Source organism: Coptis chinensis, chromosome 7, assembly GCF_015680905.1.
Source record: "Coptis chinensis isolate HL-2020 chromosome 7, ASM1568090v1, whole genome shotgun sequence".
Classification (NCBI taxonomy): Eukaryota; Viridiplantae; Streptophyta; class Magnoliopsida; order Ranunculales; family Ranunculaceae; genus Coptis; species Coptis chinensis.
Window position 1 is genome coordinate 40,253,372 of NC_141462.1, and position 22,749 is coordinate 40,276,120.

General features: G+C 36.0%; 1 protein-coding gene across 3 annotated transcripts in view; it reads left to right on the forward strand.

The window, feature by feature from the left end:
• The first annotated feature begins 5,744 nt into the window (after positions 1-5,744).
• Positions 5,745-22,749, forward strand: part of LOC147487518 (uncharacterized) — a 33,010-nt gene continuing 16,005 nt past the window's right edge. The window contains exons 1-7 of one of the 3 annotated variants that reach the window (XM_086570084.1): positions 5,745-6,094; positions 6,177-6,232; positions 6,320-6,593; positions 8,868-9,211; positions 11,280-11,565; positions 18,857-18,924; positions 19,753-19,992. In XM_086570084.1, coding sequence (XP_086426210.1) covers positions 5,950-6,094; positions 6,177-6,232; positions 6,320-6,593; positions 8,868-9,211; positions 11,280-11,565; positions 18,857-18,924; positions 19,753-19,992 — 1,413 coding nt within the window. In that variant the 5' untranslated portion in view covers positions 5,745-5,949. Of the gene's footprint in view, positions 6,095-6,176; positions 6,233-6,319; positions 6,594-8,275; positions 8,465-8,867; positions 9,212-11,279; positions 11,566-18,856; positions 18,925-19,752; positions 19,993-22,749 lie in introns of those variants that run through there. The other 2 variants (XM_086570085.1, XM_086570086.1) reach the window with 2 other exon arrangements.

Consider the following 22,749-nt stretch of genomic DNA (forward strand, 5'->3'; position numbering starts at 1 on the left):
TAGTCGTGTCTCAGATGCGAGACTCTATTTTTCCTTTTTTGCTCCATCCTTCTTTCCTCTTTTGCGGGCTTTGGTCCAAGCAACGAATCCTTTTGCCTTTAGCTTCCAAATAGGCTTTAAAATAGGTCCAAGTCGCATCTTTAATAGCTTAAATTCCTTGGCCTTCTCCATGATTGTCCACGGGCTTCCCATGTGATCCTTAATGCTCCCAATTGCTCCGTTTTATCCCGTTTTCTCTAATATTCTACAAAACTCTTTTTTTTCACTTGTAGAATTATAAAACATAACTTACAAACACTATTAGTCTACTAAGATAGCTAAACAAGAGGCATAATTTAGGGTTAAATTGCACTTTTGAGCACTTATCAGCGCACCCTGCGCCCTTCATAGCCAAATTGTGAGCGCACCTTGCATTGTAGCGCCTGGACCTCGAGCAAGACAGGAGCACACCAGCGACCTTGATCTTCGTAGCCACTTAAATTTCTGATTTTTTGTGAGTTTTTCCTAGGTTGTTTGCAGCACTTCTAGAGTGTATTTGTTATGATGACATCGCCTCATATCATATCGGAGCAGTCTTTTAAAGATATGTTCCAAAGTAACACCTATGGAAGACGGTTCCATGATAGAATCGTGCAGTCAAAATGGACACATCTACTGGTAAGTCTTGATGACTCATATTCACCTCAACTTACTGAATATTTCTATAATAATTCAAAGTTCTTTTGTCGACCAGATGGAGAACAAATGTTCTCTATCGTAGTTAATGATACGGCTATGAATTTCAGGAAGTTTTTGGTTGCTTTTGTTGTGGGACTACCTATGCCTATTCCTACAAACTCATGGGGATATCTAACTAATAATGTATACCTTTATAACTATGAGCACTTTCACGAGACATATGGGGGAGGAGTTTTTCGTGTAATGGACCGAGGGCAATATAACATAGCCCTTGGTAGCATGTCCCTGAACGTATACCTTACCATGTTTTTCATTATGATGAATATTTTAGGGGATTGGCAGTTTACTTTAGCGCATAGTACCTCTGGTGACATTTTCCTTGCTTTAGCTGAGGGACGTTTCCTATATGACATTCCCAAGATTTTAGTGGCTAGTCTAGCTAGAGGCCATAGCATGAGGCATAAGTACCTTCTTATGCCTATTTTGGTTTGTCGTATCATGTGCTATTTTTTCCCTGATTTATGTACCCACTACACGGATTGGGTTGGGGTTGAAATTATGAGACCCACCAATTGTGTTGTTCATTCGTTTCGTGTTATGACTTGGCCGGGATGGAGGGTACAACCTCAATGGGTTGCTCCTTACACCCGATCAGACCAAAAACAATGCTTAACAGCTAGCGGGTTGATGATGATACATGGAGAGAGGCTTGGCAAGTTATCATGGCATGGCAGGACGCAAAAGAACCTCGCTTCTACGTAGACGAGGATGATGACGCCTAAATGCTGGATAGGAGGTAAGTTTTTATTTTTTTTTTGTGTCTGCTTATGTCCCAAGCAATTTACTTCTTGTTACCCCATAACAGGTGGAACTCATATAGAGTTGCGTCTGTTTTTATTTATCTATATTAGTATGTTTTAACTTTGTTTTGCAGATGTTCTAAAATTTTACGCGTTTTCATAGTATTTTTCTACCCTTCTTATGTCTATACTTTGAGGACAAATCATTTTTTTTTATTTGGGGGTGGCATAGAAACACGCGTAATTTAAGGCATCTGTCAGGATATAGATATGTACAATATGCACTTGTTTTCTAGTAAAAAAATCAAAAATTCAAAAATATAAATGAAAAGTGATGTTATACACTTAGGAATATTGATATTGTTTTCTTTCTCTATGCTCTTAATAATCTAGAAGTTTCACGTTAGTTTTGCATTAAAATAGTTTTTAGAAACTTAGGTTAATATGTAGGTAATAATCTTTGCATCTTTCTATAAATATATTGCATGAGTATCTATGTTTATATTGGCAGTAAGTTTCTGAAATCTAGGCTAGTATACTTATTCTACAAATCCTATGAGAATATAGCCTAAAGCTTTATATGAGTGAAATATTTGAGAAATGACACAAGGGAAAAGTAAATTCCGGATATAAAAACTACACGTCCACTTGCTTGATCACTATGCCATATCCTAAGCAAGAATTTAAGCCCTCTTTGGATCGATATAGCCAGAAATTCAAACCTTATGAAATTATTTTCCACTAGTCGCCCCTCTGAGCCTTTCTTTAGCCCTTCATACTTTTACAAAACAAAATAAAAATAAAAATCAGCCTATCCATTCTTTGAATGAGTATGAGAATAGAGATGAAGAATAGAAAGGATAAAGACCTTTGAAATCAAGAATTTGTTAGTTGCTTCAAATAAGAAAAGAAAGTTTCCATCCAAAGAAAAAAATAAAATAAAGAGTTAGAACTCCAAAAAACATAATCAAAAGAGTTAAAAGCCAAAGAAAAATAAAAAAATTGCTAAGGATGGAAACAAAGTGTAGAAGCAAAGTAAGAACAAGGTTTTCTCTAGTTACATAATATGAAGACTCTATTATCTCAGACTAGTGTTTTTTAAATATCCATTTCCTTCATTCTTAAACCATCACTTAATCCCCGCAATACATAATAAAGACCTCTAGCTCAATTAAGAATGGGTTAGTGTGATAGTAAGTGGCAGATGACTTTGATCGACTTCGTCTTCCTTGTGTGTCATTGAGATTGTAAGGTAAAGTGTGCCCACTGCACACTAGAGTAGCAAAACTTGAGCAGAAAAATCAGAGTGTTTTTGTCTTGACATTTATGTGAGGACCTACTTAAGGACGTTATTCCAAAGTTTCATAAACGGACCTGTTAGTGCATTACATAGCATTACTCATTGTATATATATTTATTCGTAGATGATTAATTATTATGCATATATTAGCTTAGGTTTTGACTTGATAATTTTGTATTAATTGCTAGTGAGATGTATATATATCTGAGAATAAGTAAGGAAACAATAGTTTTATTTCTTAGTCGTTGTAGTATAGATGAAGTTTGTGAGTACCTTCACTAGAAAACTCTCATGAGACTATAACTCGTCCACTAGGGAATTCCTAGTGGTTTAAGGCCTTATTGCATATGATCAATACAATCGCACTCGGCGAAACGAGAGTAGTTAGGACTCCATTTTTGGTCACTTATTCTAATTTCTCATATTTGCTTGAGGACAAGCAAAATGCTGTTTGGGGGTGGTTTGATAAGAGCCCAAAACTGTAGTTTTAACCCTTTAACAATATTACTTTTAGACCAATTATGTGATTAATAAGTAAGAGTTAGTATTGTTATCGTGTTTTTGTGTATTTCAGGCATTGGAGTCGAATATGTGAAGAAAGACGTCCCTTTTGCGAGATAAAGGAGCAAAGGTTGGTTGCTAAGAAGTTCTATGATTAAAGGCCAAGATTCAAGGAGAAAAAACCTTTTTAAATCCCGGTCAAAGCTGAAAAGTCAAAGTCAACGCGGGCAGAAATAGCGCACAAAAGTCAGCAAAACTTCCAAAGGTCGTATCTTTAGACTAAGACCTCAGAATCGGGCCTACCTTACATTAAAACGACCGGCTTGAAAAGATATTTATAATGGTCCAAGCCTTGACCCAATCAGAGAAGCAGAAATGGACGAAAAGGCTATTGAAGTCATTTCCAGCTGAAAACCCTTTTGTGGACTGTAGTAATGAGGTTTTGAGCTCGATTTTCCAGCCCAAAACATGGCTCCTAAGCCCATGCACGAAATTGTGGATCTAGCCTCTTCTATATAAAGAGACTAAGGCTTAGCTCTTAAGTTACTTAGTTCTAATTCATAAATTTAGTTTTTAGATAAAGAAATTAGTTTTATATCCAAGTAATTAGTTTTAGAACAAGGAATGAGTTTGTAGAAACAAATTTAGTTTTATAATAAAGAATTAGTTTTACATTTCAACTTAGTTAATTATCAAATACTTAGTTTTTATAATTCAATACTTAGTTAGTCTTAATTCTCTTAGTTAGTTATTCATAAACTTATATCTAAATTAGTTTTAATTCATTTTGAATCATTAGACTATTGTTCCAATTAGATTAATAAAGTAATTGTTATTCATTCAATAATGTCTTGTTCTTATTGTTCTTATTTCAGAAATGATAGTTTAATGACTCAAGGCTAAACCTCCATTAGAGGGGTTTGAGGAAGCCTTGATGATGACTTGATTTTTGTTAGCGTAGATATCGTTATAATGTTCTATTCTACTCTAGAAAGTAATTAGTTCACCATGAGAATGAGTTTGATTGCTTCACATGTTAGTTATTAGTTGGTAAAGATTACCATGAATATTCTACTCTTCAGTGATCGTTTTCCGTGATGGAGACACGTCACTGTCTTTGTCTATTCGATCTCTCTTTCTGAAGGGATGAATTTGATTTTCTATATATAGAAGAAGCCTTTTAGTCCTAAACCTTGCATGTTTCGTCTTCTCAGCTGGCATAACTAGGAAACAAAGTAGAATTCGTACTAACAAGAAGCCCACAACACAGTACAAGAAGTTTTCTGCCATTATAGCCTGTGACTCAATTAGTCGTAACACAAATTTAGGTCCAAACACATAAATTGACCAATAATTTTTGTTTTAGGCATAGTTGACCAATAATTACGGTTTTAAGACAAAAACGGGCTGACATCATCATCTATCACTAACAATTTAGCTATAAGTACATTTTCGGGCTGATGTCAACAAATGATTTTTTATTAATACAAATTATGACTTTCTTCTCCATCTAGCAAAAAAAACTCAAACTAAAAATTTATAAAATACTTTTGAGATCTAAATGTTTCCATCTTTAAGCTTGTTGATTTGTGTGTTGTGAACTTGTGATTAGTGATTCTTATATGAGAAAACATTTATTTTTTTCTCCATCTACCAAAAAAAAACTCTAACTAGAAACTTGTAAATTTTTTTAAGATATAGTTGTTTTCATATTTGAAATAGTTGATTTGTGTATTGTGATTAGTGATTTAAGCTATAAGAAAACATCTTATTCTCTTATAACAAACACTCTTCTCATTTTTCAATTATAGATTATTGATAATTGAAAATTAATTGGGTCGATTTCGGCACCGGTTCGATAAACAATTGAACAACAATTGAATTTCCTTTTCAAATCCTCGAATCTTGTGTTAATCAATTGTGTGATTTATCTCGATTTTGATATTATTATCGTCGATGATATTTTTAAGTTTGGAGTAGTAATTCGATACACATGCAAATACCACTATGCATGTGTACAACACACATGCATACATCATTATGTTTGTGTACAACACACATGCAAATACCACTATGTAGGTATATATCACACATGCAAACACTACTATGCATGTGTATAACACATGCAAACACTATATATGTATATATATGTGCAAAACAAACATGCAAACACTACTATGCATGTGTATACCATACATGTACATACCATTATGTATGTGTGTAACAAACATGCACATACCATTATGCATGTGTGTAACAAACATGCAAACACTACTACCACACATACACACACAAATATTTATGTGTTCAACAAACATGCAAACACCACTATGCCATATGTATAACATTAAATAAATTAAAATTTTCATGTTAGTCCTAAAATAAAATGGGGCCAGTGTGCTTGAAAAATTAACGGTCGGAGTTTTCTCCAATAGCCACAACATTTTGATTTTGATTTAACTTATAAAAACTTAAATATCTTTATGCAGTCGTGAACCCGGTTTTTTCTAGAGCCTTAATTATTTGCAACCAAACTAGAAGCCAAATTAAAACGCAATTTTGTACTACGGCTCCATCACTGTAATTATAACAGCCGAATCATTCTCAAGTCTCGGCGATAATAACAGCAACACAGTCACTCCCGGGAGAAAAAAAATTTATCCAAAAAAAATGACCCAACTTCTAAATTCAATTCATCTACCGTTTTCCCACCCACGCACTTCGGTTTCAAATAAATATAGTCAAATTGATACATATTTGTGGCGTAAACAAACTACGGGTGCACATCATTGGCGTGGTCACTCTTCTTCACAACGTATTCAAATGTCACGTTTTTTTTATAAAACTACATCTTTAATTTTCCTTCTTAATTATTTATTATTTCATATATGTCGCAGAGGAAAGAAGTTGTGTGTCGGTAAAATCTAATAATGAAAGTTCACATCGTTTTCAGGTACTTCCTTAATACTTTTAACACATTTTGTTTATTTATTTTATTTCATGAATTATGATTGCCACGTCGTCGATATAATTTTCTCAGGGCAGTTTTTGTGATGTAGAAGAGCAGAATGGTTTGCCACATGTACAAACTCTTAGTAAATTTCCTAAGGAAGAACTTAGTGGTAAGGTTGTTATGGTTCGTGTTAATATTACATTTCTATTACGGGGAGATTTGGAGTCTAAGGATTTATACATCGAAAGATCGCTTCACACAGTCAAGTATTTGCGTCACGCTGGTGCCAAAGTACTTATAGCCAGTAACTGGGGTCGACTTAGTGACACAATGCAGGTTCCTTCAACAGAGACTGTTGCAGGTATGTTGTCTGTACACTGTCGTTAATTAAGTTGAAATGTGTTGGTGTCTGACACGGGTACATTGTTGGTGTTCTATTAAGACATGTAAAAGAACTGGATACTAGCACATGGAAGTATCCCGTACATTTTAATGGGTCTGTGTCACTGTGTGTATGTTTTACTTTTCATTTAAATTTTTTGTTTTGGATAACGTACTTTTTACTTTAATTGTTTTGCTATTAGATTCTTTTCATTTTCTCGTATAATGTTTATTAAAGACGGGTTTCCAGCTCAAAACCAATTGGCAATGAGTGGAGTGTCCCCATGATTCATGCATTGATTAGCTAGGCTTTAGACTCCCAATGTGGGATTAATAATCTCAACACTCCCCTCACTTGTGGCATGACTTAAGCCTAACACGTGAATTTTGATTAATGGGTGACACAGAGCACAAACGAGCCTTTTGGGTCATAGAAATAGCTTGTTTTGATACCATATTAAAGGTGTGCATTCAACTCGAAACAAATTGATGGTGAGTGGAGTGGCATTAGGATTCATATATTGATTACTGCAGGATTAATAATATCAACATTATGAATCAAATACCTGTGACCTGAACAAGTGATATCTGTATACAGCCTCAACATAGATGCAGAAATGAATGTCTCTGGTGTCTAGGGGTTCCATCCTTGGGAAATACTATTTTCTTTAACGAATGGGATGTAATGTAATGAATTATTTACCCAATTTTTTTTCTTGCCATGTGGCACTGGTCACATGCCAAGCACGCAACTTATATTGACTTGTTATCCTATATAACCTCCTGCTAATGAGAACAACCTTTTCAGGTCTATTAGTGGAGACCTGGGTATCAAGTCACAATCATCTTAACACTCATTTAAGCATACGTTGTGTCGCATGCTTTCTTTCTAATTAAGTAATTAGTCTCAGATCCGTAATGTATTGCATTTAAATATTGGTGTTACTACCTTTAGTTACATACGATCTGGAGTAAAGGCTAGGAAGAAGTTTATATCAAGGAAATTCGGAGCAACGAAAGGCTTTCAAGCTCTCTGAATTCAGGATATGCAGGCAACTTCAGGCAACTCGTCTGTGAAGTGTAGCCATGTCAATCCTTAATTAACTTTTATTTACTTTCTAATCTTTGTTAAGGTTGGAGTTCGACGAGGGGAACAACCTCAACACCTCCGCGTCCTGGCAGTTATGGAGGTGTTCATGATATTACTTCTCAGAATGAAGCTGAGAAGGATATACCAGTGGAATTGTAGAGGTTGGCATGTTGCTGCAGAATCCCCAACTGAGAAGCAACTTAACGAGCTTACTGAGAGGCTCGATAAGAAGCAGGGAAGAAATGCTTGGAGCAGATTGTTAAAAATTTGCTCCAACAGTATTGCAAGTCTCCGTTTACTGCTGAGATTTTGGTTGCCTCCAGCCAACTTTGCGTAGCCTTTTTTTTTTGTTTTTTTAAGAAAAAATTATTTATTATGTTGGCAGCATGAGCCTGTTCCAACATGTTGCTTGTATTATTCAAACATTGACGCTGGTTAGCCATCTTTGTTTTCTGGCTATGTCGGTTGTTTCAGCAAGTTTGGAAGGTGGAGCTTTGGATTGGTTCTATCCACTAGAACCTGGATCCATTCCCGGTTTTGGGCAGCTACTGCTGAATATATTCACAGTAGAAGAAATCTGTTGATGTTGATTCTCTGTTCCGGCTTAAACAAATGTCAGATGTCAATCAGAGAAACCTTGAGTCGTTTCAAAAAAGAACTTCTGCTGATGGAAAGTGGTCTCAAGGAAGAACTTCAGCAATAAATGAATTGGATGAGAGAACTGTGCCCAAACTTTTTGAAGCTAGAATTAAAAAGAATAAGTAAGAACACCTAGATGCCAACTCTATTTGATTTCCTTTTGGAAATATTCTGTGTCCTTGTTAGATAGTTATCTTAAGGCAGGCTTCTCTTTGGCAGAGTTGATAAGCTATTACTTGGGTGATGTTCTCAAACCATAATCCTTGCATCTGTTTTGGGTTTTAGTAATTTTTGTCTGGTTCAGGAGCCTGATATTTAGCAACTGTTTGATATATTGTTTCAGTATAGGCTTTGTGATTGTGAGTAGAGTTAAAAAAAAGATAGATGAAAAGAGAGAAAAGGAACGAAAGTAAAAGAAAATGAGTATGAGTTTACTAGTTAATTGCCTTACAACTTATTTTGAAAGTTGACACTTTTTTGGGTATGCAGATCTGTGCTCATAGATTTCGTCTCTCTTTCCTTCAGGTTATCTTTCCTCAGTTCTTCAAATAAAAGTGATACCAACAAATTGGATTTCTGATTGCAAATGGTCCAAGGTGGAGGATCTGGACAAAGCAGATATATTTCTTGTTGAGAATCTTTCTATGTTTCGTGAGGAACTCGCAAATCAGTCAGGATTTGCAAGAAAATTGTCATCAGTAGTTGATATCTTTGTTAATGACAATTTTTCTCAGTCACATAAGATTCTTGCATCAACTGTTGGCGTGGCTCGGTATTGCTATGCTTCTATTGCTGGTTTTAGCTTCGAGGAAGAACTAACCAGAATGGTGGAGATGACAAGAACCAGCAAACAACCATACATAGTGATTGTATGTATGTAATGCTACCCATTTTAGTTTTACATTTATTCAACTTTATAATTTCAGACTCCCTTTTCTATTGCATTTCTGAAGAAATTTGTGGCATGAGTCGGATAATTCCAATTTATTAGGGACTTGTATTACCCTATGTGAAAAGAAAACAAAGGTATTAGTTCGCCTGTCCTACATGGGCAGATATTGTCGGATATGCTGATATCTATCAACCTGATATACAGATCTTAGCAATCATATAAATTATAAAGTTTGTCCACGTGTATCTTTGACACATGTCACATGTTTTGCAGCATGCCATATAGTATCTGATATAAAAGTCTTTGAAAACGGTGTGTCTCGTTGAATATTTCTGGCTTCATTTCACTTGGTTCCTTCTTGAACTATGAATTGGTGGATAACCTTTTAATGCATTGGGTTTGTGGTATTCTAAAATACGTGGTAACCTTCATTTACCCAGCTTATTTAGGCCGATTTGGCGATTTTGTTTGAAAATGGAGTGTCTTATGGCTCATTTTTACCTTTGGTTTTGCAAACGGCCTTTACCAGTTGTCCATCATAGTTTTGCTTTATTCATGACATACAGTGGAAATCTTCATTGACCCAAATTCTTGAAGCTATAATTTGTTTTCACTTGACCCAAGTTCCTTTAAAGGTCACTTTCTTTGTATGGTGTGCAACCTTGGGTAAAATCTTAACAGTCGATAATCTTAGAAAGAGACATTTCAAGGAAGCATTAGTCAACGTCTGTCCTTTGTGTTTGAAAGATGGTGAGTCAGTGAATCATATCCTCCTTCAGTGTCTTTTTTCTTGGCAAGTTTGGTGTTTTCTCATTCATGGGTCAGGTAGGTCATGGGTCAGTCTAGGTTCGGTGAAAGGTGTGTTAGCCTCGTGGTCTTCAGATATGCAATCTCAAAGGAGAAGACGTATATGGAGAATGATTCCTTTTGCGGTTTTGTGGGGCCTATGGATGGAACGGAATAGAAGAACTTTTGAGGGAGTTGTGGCTTCTTTGGAGGAAGTAATCATGTCAATTAAAGTGCTGTTATTTTTCTGGGCCAAAGCTCATGAGGAAACTAGTAACATTCCTTTTGAGCACTTTGTGTGTAGATGGGAAGATATTTTGATTTGAGAACGGTGTTTTCTGTTTTTGTGTACATTTGATGTTGTTCTTTCTTTTAGTTGGTTTTCAATGTAAGGATACCTCATCCTACTATTTCTATGTTTTTATATTTTTATATCAATGAAATATCTATTTACCGATCAAAAAAAAAAAAACATCTTTGTTGTCCTTAATACTGATACATTGGTCAGCATGAATTCTTTTTCTATGTTCATTTCTATCTAGTGCAATATGCATGCTTTTGGACCATGGTTATATTATTGTATTCACATCACATTCGTGATTGTTGTTCATATTTTTTTATATAAAGTCTATTGAACAAATGCATCAATATAGTTTTCTGTTTGATAAGAGATAAACATTCTTCATTACTTGGGACTCTAAAATCACATTATGTTCATGCACGTTATCCAGCTTGAGTTACGGGCAAGTACTCCCATTAGGTTCCATTTCTCTGTGAGTGGAATTACCACATTTAAGTTGTTGATTCAATGTATCTTACTAGTACCAATTCGTTATATGCTGCTCATGAATTTCCACTTTACTTCCTTTGCATCTGATTTAGAAACCTTCCTTCCATGCTAGCCCTCTATGCTAGAATGATTTAACCTTCTTAATCTCAAAAGTCTATATTTTTCTTGAAATTTAGTTCTCTATTTTGCACAGCTATAAAACTGAATTATCAATCTCAAGGTGGACCTTGTTGTGGGTAATAATTTATTTATTTTTGATATTCGTAGTCTCAACTGTAGTTACTTCTGGGTAAATGTGTAACTCTACGAGGAAAACGGTTGAATAAGTTTGAACAGATGATCGGAATTCATAGAAGGATTTTGCAAAACTGGGGATACTTATTTTGTTGGAGGACTCAAATTATTTGTCTAATCGTTTGACTGTATCAAGTACTAAGTTTTTATCTAACAAAAATGTACACTGATGCAGATTGGAGGGAACAATCTCAAGGATAAAGCATCTGCAATTCACTTCTTAGCTTCTAAGTGTGATGGGCTGGTTTTCGTTGGAATGATGGCATTTCAGATAATGCATGCTAAAGGGATTCCTGTCCCTCTCAGTTTTGTAGATCCTGGTTTAGTTGAAGATTCATTGAAGATAATTAAGTATGCCCGTAAGAGAAACATACCACTTCTCTTACCGAAGGATTTCTGGTGTGTAAAGAATAGTTTTCCAAATCAACAACATAGTTTTCCTGCTCATGGGGTCTTGGATGGTGAGCTCGCCAACATGTTTTCTTGAATCCCAATTCCTAAGGTTCTTCTTCCAGTTCATTGCTTACCACTTGCTTTATAAATATGTTATATTTAGGAGATGTATGCTCTTTTGTGAAATTTTTTAAGGATGAAAAATCTATAGACCAAGTCTAATGACTCCACATGTTAGGCCTTCACAGATAGGCATGTTATAGATAATGATCAACGACCTTAGGCTCACCATACATTAGCTTACATATGCATATTGCTCTAGTTGGTTTTGGTGTATGTAGATTAAAGTCCTCAACAAACTTACCTTTCACAAGTTTGATACTTTCAGTTTCATAAAATTGTTTCTGACAACTTTTGTTCAAGTGTGACCATTTACTGAGAAAAAGAGAAATCCTTTTTAAAGGTTGGTGCATAATTTGAACTGGAGCAAGGTCTCCAGGTTTGTCATGATAATGTTGAATAACCACTGTTGTCCTCTTTTAGTTGTGATATCTGTTCAACCTCCATGCCCCATTCAAACTAAAAACTCAATGTTTTAAGGCAAAGTTTCTTTATCTTGACCTTTATGCCTTTATATAAGTTCAGATGGTCAAATTAGCAGAATTGAAAGTAGTCTATGCTACCAGTCATGACATTGTTTTTTGATCTATATGACTCAAAGTTACTCAAGTTAGCAAATACTATATAGCACATGACATTAATAATTAACAAGAGATTTCGGAGCTGACACTGCTTTATAAGGAATAGCCAGCAAGTTTTGTGAACATGTTGAACTTTGTTGGGTCACTTTCTGGATGGGAAAGCAGAAAATTTCATCTTTTGAAGTTTATATGTTGTCCAAGTGTCTGGTTCAATTAATTGTAAGCATGTCAATATGTGCAAACCTCAGAGCTTTCTGTGTATGAGTCGCCAGAGAGATGAGCCACAGAAAAACTTGTTATAACAAATAGCTCACAGCATGCATGATGCGAGTGTATTCAGATATACCCACAATGCTGTAGTATGCAAAAATTGCTCATATGACATTAAGGTATAAACACAAGTTTTTTTCATTTCAGTACTTAACAGTTAGTTCTGGGAATTAAGATCTTCCCGCATCACATATTGTGTATCCGGCTTTACGGACTCACATTGAGTCAGCAACCTTTAAAAGCTTTACTATATGTTGAATGACATCAGTTCGACATCATAAGTGCCTTTTTAACCTAGGCAGACCTAGAGCTGTCAATGGATCGGTTTGGGTGGTCGGATTCTAGATAATCTGAAACCAAACCGATAAGATAATTAGGTACTGAAACTGAACTGAACCGATAATATTATATTTCATCCGAAACCGAACTGAACCGAACCGATAAGATATATTACAAGCTGAAACCGAACCGACTTGAATCGAAAACTATAAAATCAATTAAATCCGAAATTAAATCAATTAATTGTAGACCACACAATTGATAAAACCTATACAAAATTAATCATAAATTTACGAAAATGCCATCTTATCGGTTCGGGTTCATATTGGTTCGGTGGAGGGCAAACTAAATTTCCAAAATCCAAATCGTTTTTTATCAGTTTGGTTCGGGTTGGTTATCGGGTTATCGAAAGCCATTGACATTACTTAAAATTAAGTTACATTGACACGGATAGTTGTGTCTGTATCCGACACGGATATGAATTGTCTGACACAGCGAAATATCAAAACTTGAGGTATATCACATATAGTAGGTGTCCGACATGTGTCCAACACGGATTATTTTCAAAATATGGTGTGTCCATGTAACATAGCTTTAAAAGCTCAAACTTGTAGAAAGGCCGGAATTCTATGTATAGCAAGAGGAGGTGCAGGCCTAGAACATGGGTGGGATGCACCTAGGAGGGAGATGTATCCCAATGAGATCCTTTGCAGGGGTATATATATATATATATATATATCGGAAGGGATAGAGCCACATTCACTTCTAGCCACATTGTAAACAAATCCAAGCAAAATAGTGGACTTTAAAGTTGAATTAAAGGCTGAATTTTTTTTTGTAGATATGATTTCCCCACCATGGAGAACATGCTCACAAAAATTCAGCTCATTTAAAGAAGTCTAACCTTAAAACATTCTCACAAAAATTTTAGACCGTTAGATGAAAAGTTAAAAACACTAATTTTTACATGGTTAGACCAAATATTATAATTTTTTGTGAGAATGATTTTCATGGTGGGGAGACCATCTCCACAAAATATCAGGCCTTAATTCATTTGTATGTCGAAAATGTGGCTATAATGTGTACACAAGAATGTGGCTCTATCCCTCCCATATATATATATATATATATATATATATATAGTTACTTTCTCTAAAAAGTAGCTATATATATTAGTCTTTCTCTAAAAAGTAGCTACTTAAGTTGACTTAAAATAAGTACGTAAGTAAAACTTCACCTATAAAATGAATTCAAATTTAATTTTTTTTTTGTAATTATGAAGCACTCACTATAAATATCATCTTTACAAAATTTCAGTTCATTTGGAAACCTCTAACATAAATAAAAATTGTTATCATCTTTAAAAATAAATCTAACGGTCCAGAAATGTCGAGTTTTTGCAATAATTTTTTGCCAATGTTGGAGGTTTCCAAATGAGTTGAAATTTTATTGAGATGATCTTTATAGTGAGTATATCATATCCACAAAACATTGGGGTTGAATTCATTTTCTAAGTGAAGTTTTACCTACGTACTTATTTTAAATTAACTTAAGTAGCTACTTTTTAGAGAAGGACTGTATATATTTACTTATTTTAAGTTAACTTAAGTAGCTACTTTTTAGAGAAAGTTAACTTAAAATAAGTACGTAGGTCAAACTTCACCTAGAAAATGAATTAAAACCTAATTTTTTGTGGTTATGAAGCACTCACCATAAAGATTATCTCCACAAAATTTCAACTCATTTGGAAACTTCTAAGATAGATAAAAATTGTTGTCATCTTTAAAAAGAAATCTAACGGTCCATAAATGTCGAGTTTTTGCAATCAAAGTTTGCCAATGTTAGGGGTTTCCAAATGAGTTGAAATTTTGTAGAGATGATATTAATGTTAAGTATATCATATCCACAAAAAATTAGGTTTTAATTCATTTTCTAGGTGAAGTTTTACTTACATACTTATTTTAAGTTAATTTCAGTAGCTACTTTTTAGAGAATAAGAAACTCAAATCTTAATGACATAGTGGGCGGTATATTTGTCATGTTACCCTATCCTGGTCCTCGATATGAAAGATCACCACCTTCATATCAAGTTATCAGTGTTAATATTGGTAACCTCATATCATGATGTAAACTATGACCCTTTTCATATTTTGCTTCCAACTACTCGTTTCTTTGTTGTGTAGCCAATAAAGTATTATTTTTGTAGAAAGATCTGAATGCATCTCATATGATGTATACAAGGTGGAACTACACATGACCATGCGTTCATTTGATTTATTTTCTGAAATAAAATTTTGTGCTAAGCTATGTTCATTCATTAATTAAAGATTGTATCCCTAACACGAGAGCTGGCATGGTGATCCTTTAGGAAACCAAGCTAAAGGAGTTTCCAAAGTCTGTGGTAGATGACATTTGGGGTATTATTGATGTGGGCTTGCATTTTCTTCCGGCAGTCGACACTAGAGGAGGTGTGTATTTTATGGGACAAAGGGAAGGTTGAGGTGTTTGAAACTGCAGTGGGCACCTTTACCATATCGGTCATTTGCCTCTTTAGGGGCGAGATTACGCGTAAAGTTGTGACTGGTGTGTATGGTCCGTCCAATGGTTTGAATATTCAAGAATTTTGGGCCGAATTGGATGATACTTTTGCTTTTGGGAGTCTTACCCGTGGTGCATAGGTGGTGATTTTAATGTCCTTCGGCTGTCGAGCGATAGGAGGGGCGGTTGTCATATTGATTCGAGGATGGTGAGTTTTGATGATTTTCTTACTCGTTGCGAGCTTCTGGACTTGCCTCTTAAGGGAGGTCAATTTACGTGGTCTAGTAGGCAAGATAATCCTTCTCTCTCTAAACTTGATCGTTTTTTGGTGAGTGTTGATTGGGAGGAAGATTGGCCTCGTTTGTCTCAGAATGTTGTTCCTAGTTCGGCATCTGATCATCATCCCATTGTCCTTGATAATGAAAGTGGGTCGCGTAGACCTACTCTTTTTAGATTGGAACTCATGTGGTTTGACGATCCTAATTTTGAGGAGAAAATCAATGATTGGTGGAACTCGTTCTCTTTTGAAGGGCGACCTGGTGTTAATGCGCTTAAAGAAAAGATTAAGGTGTGGAATAGAGAGGTTTTTGGGAGAATGGATAAGTGGAAAGAAGAGCTTCTCAGGGATATCAGGGAGTTGGACTTGAAAGAGGAAGTGGATTTTCTATCCGATGAAGAAAGAAATTTGAGGAATAAGCTTAGAGCCGAGTCTCGGCAAGAAGAGAGGAAATTTTTTGGAAACAAAAAGCAAAGGTAAAGTTGACAATTGAGGACAAACAATGTATGAAATATTTTCACCAATTGGCCAAAGCTAGGAACCGAGTTAATTTTTTGGAGAATTTGATAATAGAAAGGCGTGAAGTTACAGGAGAGGATAACCTCAGAGAAGGTATTGTGGATTACTATAGAAATTTGTATACTGAACCTGGTTGCTTTAGACCGACGGTGGACGATTTGTGTTTGGATAGAATTTCCGATGAGGAGAAAAGATCTATGGAGGGTCCTATTGAGGAGGATGAGGTGTGGGTAGCTATTGTTAGTTTGGGGGAGATAGAGCCCCAGGACCAGATGGGTTTCCAATTGAGTTTTACAAAAGGTGTTGGGAGACTGTTCGTGTGGATTTTATGAGCATGGTGAAAGACTTCTTTGATATGGGTTTCCTTGCTCATCATTTGAATAATACGTTCATTGCTCTTATTCCTAAGGTTAGTGACGCGGATGATATTAGTGACTTGAGACCGATTAGTTTGATCGGGAGTGCTTACAAGATTTTATCTAAGGTTTTGTCTTTGAGGATAAAAAAAGTTTTGTTTAAAATTATTTCTCAAAAGCAAGGGGCTTTCATTAGCGATAGACAGATTCTCGATGGAATCCTCATAGCTAATGAGACTATTGATGATAAGAAGAGGAGTGGTGAGTCGGGTATTGTTTGTAAAATTGATTTAACGAAGGCTTATGATCATGTTAGTTGGAGGTTCCTCGACTATGTCTTAGGGAGGATGGGGTTTGGGGCGAAATGGAGAAGATGGGTATGGAAGTGTATATCGTCGGTATCCTTTTCAGTTCTAGTAAATGGATCTCCAGATTTCTTTAAGAGTTCGAGAGGTATTAAACAAGGTGATCCACTCTCCCCTCTCCTCTTTATTTTGGTGGTGGAAGTTTTCGGTAAAATGATTTCGAGAGCCAACTTGAGGGGTATCTCAGAAGGTTTTAGAGTGGGTAGTGACATGGTCCGCATTTCTCACCTACAATTTGCTAATGATACTCTGATTTTTCTTAGAGCGGAGGTGGGTCAGGTTAGGTGGTTGAGGGGCATTCTTTGTTGTTTTGAGGCAGTTTTTGGGCTTCGTGTGAATTTTGCCAAGAGTAAGATGTATGGTGTGGGGAGTGCTCCCTTTTTGAGCCGTCTTGCGTCGGTGTTAGATTGTCAAGCGGATTCGTTTCCTTGTACGTATTTGGGTCTTCCTCTTGGGGCCGACGTACGTTCTACATATATTTGGGATCCTGTTATTGAGAGATTCCAACATAAGCTAGTAGGGTGGAGGTGTAGGTATCTCTCGAAAGGGGGTCGTTTGGTCTTGATTAAGAGTACTTTGTCCCCTCTTCCAGTATACTTTGTCTCTTTCTGTTATTCCCAAGAGAGTTACTAATAGGATTGAGAGCATCATTAGGAATTTTTTATGGGATGACTTCGAGGAGCAACATAGGTATCATTTGGTGAGGTGGGAGATTCTTTGTTTGGCTAAAAACGTTGGTGGGTTGGGTTTGCATAGTATGGTAGCATTCAACCAAGCGTTTTTGGGTAAGTGGTTATGGCGTTTTGGGGAAGAGAGAAATAGTCTTTGGAGGAAGGTGGTTGTGTCTCGATTTGGGGAGAGACGTTTTGGGTGGGAGAGTGGTCCGATTTCCATACCTTATGGGTGTGGAGTGTGGAGGGCAATTCTTAAGGTGCTCCTTTTGTTCTTAAGAGGTATTCAATACAGTTTTGCAATAGGTGAGGAGATTCTTTTTTGGGAGGATCATTGGACAGGTGGTGGGGCTTTAGCCTCTGCTTTTCCTTTATTGTTTGGTCTATCCAGGTTCAAAGGGAAACCCATTTTTGATTGTATGGTTAAATCCGAGGGAGGCATATCTTGGAATCTTGGACTGCGCAAGGCTTTGAATGATTGGGAAATTGGAGACCTAGCTTCACTGATGGCAAGGCTTGATGTGACTATCCCGAATGCACAAAATGGTGATAAAAGAGTGTGGTGTCCCAGCAATAAAGGTATCTTCTCGGTTAAGTCTTTTTATTTTTCTATCATTTCTTGGTTGTCTAATGCTAATAGTCCTAGCCCCATTCTTGAATTCCCTGGGACTATAATTTGGAAATCCAAAATTCCCTCCAAGATTGCTTTTTTTGCATGGTGTGCTTCCTTGGAACGCATCCTTACCATTGATAATCTTAGGCGTCGAAAAATGTGTTTGGTCAATTATTGTCAGTTGTGTAGAAAAGATGGTGAGTCTGTGAACCATGTACTTCTTTGGTGTTCTTTTTCTTGGAAAATATGGTCTGCTTTTCTTTTAGAGTCTGGAATGACTTGGGTATGCCCGGGCCGGGTATTGGATTTGCTTAAAGGTTGGAGTCATGGTCCTTTCTCTTCTTCTGGAAATCGCATGTGGAGCTTATTATCTTTTGCGATCATGTGGGGCATTTGGCTAGAGCGAAACCGTCGTCACTTTGATGGCATCTCTATTTCGCGTAAGAAGACAATTCTCTCGATAAAAGCTTTGTTATTTCAGTGGTCTAAAATCTTCAAAGAGTTTAGAGGATGCTTCTTTGAGTATTTTGTTGCTAGATGGGATCGTCTTATGTTTTTAGACATGGGGTGACGGTGCATGTCAGTTTTTCATCTTATGTTTTGTTTCATCACTTGTAAATATTTTTTCGGCTGTTCTCTTGTAATGTAGGCCTTCTCAGCCTACTTTTCTTTTATTAATGGAATATCACTTTTACCGAGCAAAAAAAAATAAAAAATAAAAGAATGGTTTCTACACTTTATACTGACGTTTCTCAAAATACTCATTTTAGGTTGGAGTCCTGTTGATCTTGGGCCGACTTCATTGAATGAAATTTCGTCTTTGCTTTCAAAGTGCGAGGTAAGGTAATTACTCTTATTTCACATAGACGGATAATGGAGTTTCCTTGTGACCTAGAAATAATGCTAATAGTTTGCAGAAGTTTACCCATACTTAGTTGGTAGCACTGATCAACTAGTCAGAAAATTACCATGTCTAAGTAGAAGCTTTTGTTTTGTTTCTCAGTACTGGTTTGATATTCTGGTCAAGCTTTATTAATTGTACTTATGTGTATGATTGTACCCTTTTTTTTGATGATTCATTCTTTGAATTGGGTTTTTTTTGTGTGAAGCTCATGCTATGTACCTCATTGCTTTTAATGCAGTCTTTAAAATTGATCAAAGTGAGCATATGGTCAATATATAGCGGGATGTTAATAAGATGCTGCAAGATGTCCTGATTCCATCTTATTGTTTGGCCAGACCTGGGATTGGCTATCAAAATGCCAGACAGAGGCAGGTGTTGGATTGGATGACCTTTATTAGGCTTGGCCTGAACCAATTTGTTGAACTTTGTGCAATAGGGCCTAAAAATTTCCTCCCTCAGGCCAGCCCTGTTGAGAGCTGTAACATCACCTCTGCTGGTCTTTGTATCAGTGGTCGGGGTTCGATGTTGTAGCCTACGTAATTGATATGATTTTTTGTCCAACTACATGTACATCGCCTCCATAGCCTATCCAATTTTCACACCCTAATTGACATATCCATTTTCAATGTAATTTGACTATGATTTTTCTGCATGATATATAACCTTCCGAACCAGAGTCAAGTTTTTGTACAAATTCTTGATTTCACTTTTGAATGCATGCTAGAAGTGAAAACTTGATATGTAATCTTTATTGTCTTACAGAAGGTCCTCTGGATTGGACCATTGAAACTTGCGTTGCCAAGAGCTGATTGCTGCCGAGCATTTAAATTGGCATTAATGCTTGAAAACTTAGGTCAAAGCGGCTGTGATGTAATTGTCATTGGAAACGCTGCATGCAGAGAAATGACTAGGCCATCTGTTTGTACTTTGTATGAGAATGCATCAGTTGTCTGGGAATATCTTAAAGGAAGAGTGCTCCCAGGGTGTGCAGCTTTAGACCGAGTATGTTTCTAAGTTCCGCTTTCAGTTTCTTATATAGAAGTAATATTTCCAAATTTCCTGACAAATGAGGAAAGACAGAAAAAAGGATAAAGCTATATAACATTTTGTCTGCATGGACTTATTTGATTAGAATACAATTCTCACTGTATCATTTATTATGTTATTTTCATCAGTTTTTCGTTCGCTGGAATGAATAGCCATCATACTTCTGCCAGTACTTTCATTTACCTGGGGTTAAAAATTAAGTTGTCGGCACATTCCACTGAACTTGAAAATGCCATAATCTGTAAATCTATATTTTTTTGTACGAGTATAAAATTGTCACCAAGTCACCATATACTCATATTTGGTGCACTAGAACCTCTACTTATTTTTCTTCTTATTATAGTTTTCACGTAGAACGTAGACTATCTGAGTAGGCTAGCGGTTGTTTCCTGTCATTTTGCAATTGCTTTTAGCTTTTTCTTTAAAACTATGTTACATGGACACGCCATATTTTAAAAATACTCTGTTGGATAGGTATCTACGTGTCCGTGTCGAACACACCACGGACACATTGTATGTAATATACCTCAATTTTTTATTTTGCCATGTCAGATAATTTGAATCCGTGTCCGATACGGACACACGTATCTGTCTCAATGTAGCTTAGCTTTAACATGATAATCTTAAAATTAAGATTTTTAGGTTTGGCTCTTAGACACCTGGACCAGCATTTGTAAACGCCATTACTGCATTCTCCTTTCACTTGATTGTTTCATTGTGGTAGTTTTAGTATGTTTTTACTCTTAATAAATGGCTTGTTTTGTCGTTCCAATTTGTTGTAAATTCAACTGATCATCTTCTGTTGGATGTTGTTTTTGTGCTACCTGCGGAATGAGATTGCACATGTTGTTAATGTTTTTTAATCTCACAAGTCTTCCACGTCATTCTTTTATTGAGCGATCACTTTATTTGTTGTTCTTAGATTCTTAGTCTACGACTGAAATCTTTGAAATGTATAGATGTGCAAAAGCTAGTGACCCATGTCCAAAACATTCCCCTTGTATCAATATAGTGTTTGTAACTTGCTCGAAGTATATCCTTATTCATGGGAGTTTTATGATGGCAAGAGTCATGAAGTTCACATATTGAGACTTTTATGTTCTTAGCTACTGAATGTGAAAATAGTTTGCCTTGAGGAAAAAAATTTATATTATTATTTGTTGAGAATGTAGGAATCTTGAGGTGCAAGTGATGCAGAGCATGAGAACGTGTCTGTCAAGTTATAGGCGTGTGTCTATGTTTCCTCAATAAATTATAGGCGGGCGCCTATAGGTTCAGTCAAGCCCACATTTTTAGTTGGTTGTTTTCCATGTGACATATTTCTATTGGTTTATTGTTTTCTAGGATTGTTATAAGTAATGGGTTTGTAATTATGGTTTTTCAGCTAGTTGATGTTTATGAGATTCAATAAAAGAGAGATTTTTAGGTTTTCTTCAATTTGATTTGTTTAATTCAAAAGTAGATTGTGAAAAACTGAAGTTTATGCCAGTTTAATTTGCATCGTTTGGTATGGGAACGCGAATCATTCCTGAGCAAAAATCCAATTTATCTTTTTTTGTACTTTTAGGTCAAGAATCGATTTTTCCTTTTTCAAGATCAAAGTTTTAATTTTTTATGTCATATATCAAGAAACCAACGATGGAACACCTAGAAGAAAACATTCAGGGTTTGAATGCCATTTAATGCGATTCTAGCTACCCAACAACAAAGTTCTAGGGTTTCCAGAGAAGTTGGTTCGCCTTTACAACAACTGTCACAAGTGCCACCTCCATTAATAGCGCCTCAGAGTTTTCAAACACCACCAGTATCTCAGTCATTTAGTTATCATCTAGATTTCTATCAACAACAACAGATGATGTATCAAGGTTATTCTCCTTATTATCAGCCTTGGAACCTTAACTAGTACCATTATGTTCCTTAGTTGGCGCCAAACCCTAATCTGGGATATGTGCCTCTGTCACTCTGTCCACAAGATTTTCTCGTCTATAGACTGCTCCTCTTCCGTTACCGTAGGTTCATCTATGATGCACGGATACGGGTATACGGGGGTAGGATACGACATTTCAAAAATCTAGGATTCAGGTACGTCTATGGGTACCTCCATAGTTGCAAGTCTATAGGTGTAATCTATGAAGCACGGACTCTCCTCTTAGGGCAACGTATCCGTGTCGGACACTTATCCGGCACCGACACTCCCCGATACGCCTCCAACCTGTGTCGGATACTTGATTTGGAGTGTCGGACACTTTTACATTTTACTCTAAATTTTAAAAAAATGATTAAGATACTTAAAAGAAGACATGACTTAGTAGGGGTTTTATTTCACTCTTGAAATAAGAAGAAAGAGGCAAAATGCACAACTGCACACTTTTTATGATTGCCAAGTCCTTTTTAAGTTTTTATATATATATTTGTTATGAATCTTCTGTAATTGTTATTTCTTTCGTTGGCATTAGCTTGCATTTTTGGATATGTATGTTGTTGTTTAATCTTTTAGAGTTAGACTTGTTCAAAACTAGTTTTCATATTTTGATTTAAACTTAGTGGAGAGGGTTAAATTTCATGACGTATCCATATATATATATAATTTTCCTTTAACGCGTCCATGACGTATCCGTGTCCTACTTTTTTGAATGATGTCGTGTCCGTGTATCCGTGCCGGTGTTTCATAGGGTGTAATGTACAAAAACTTACAATGATTGCAAAGAAAAT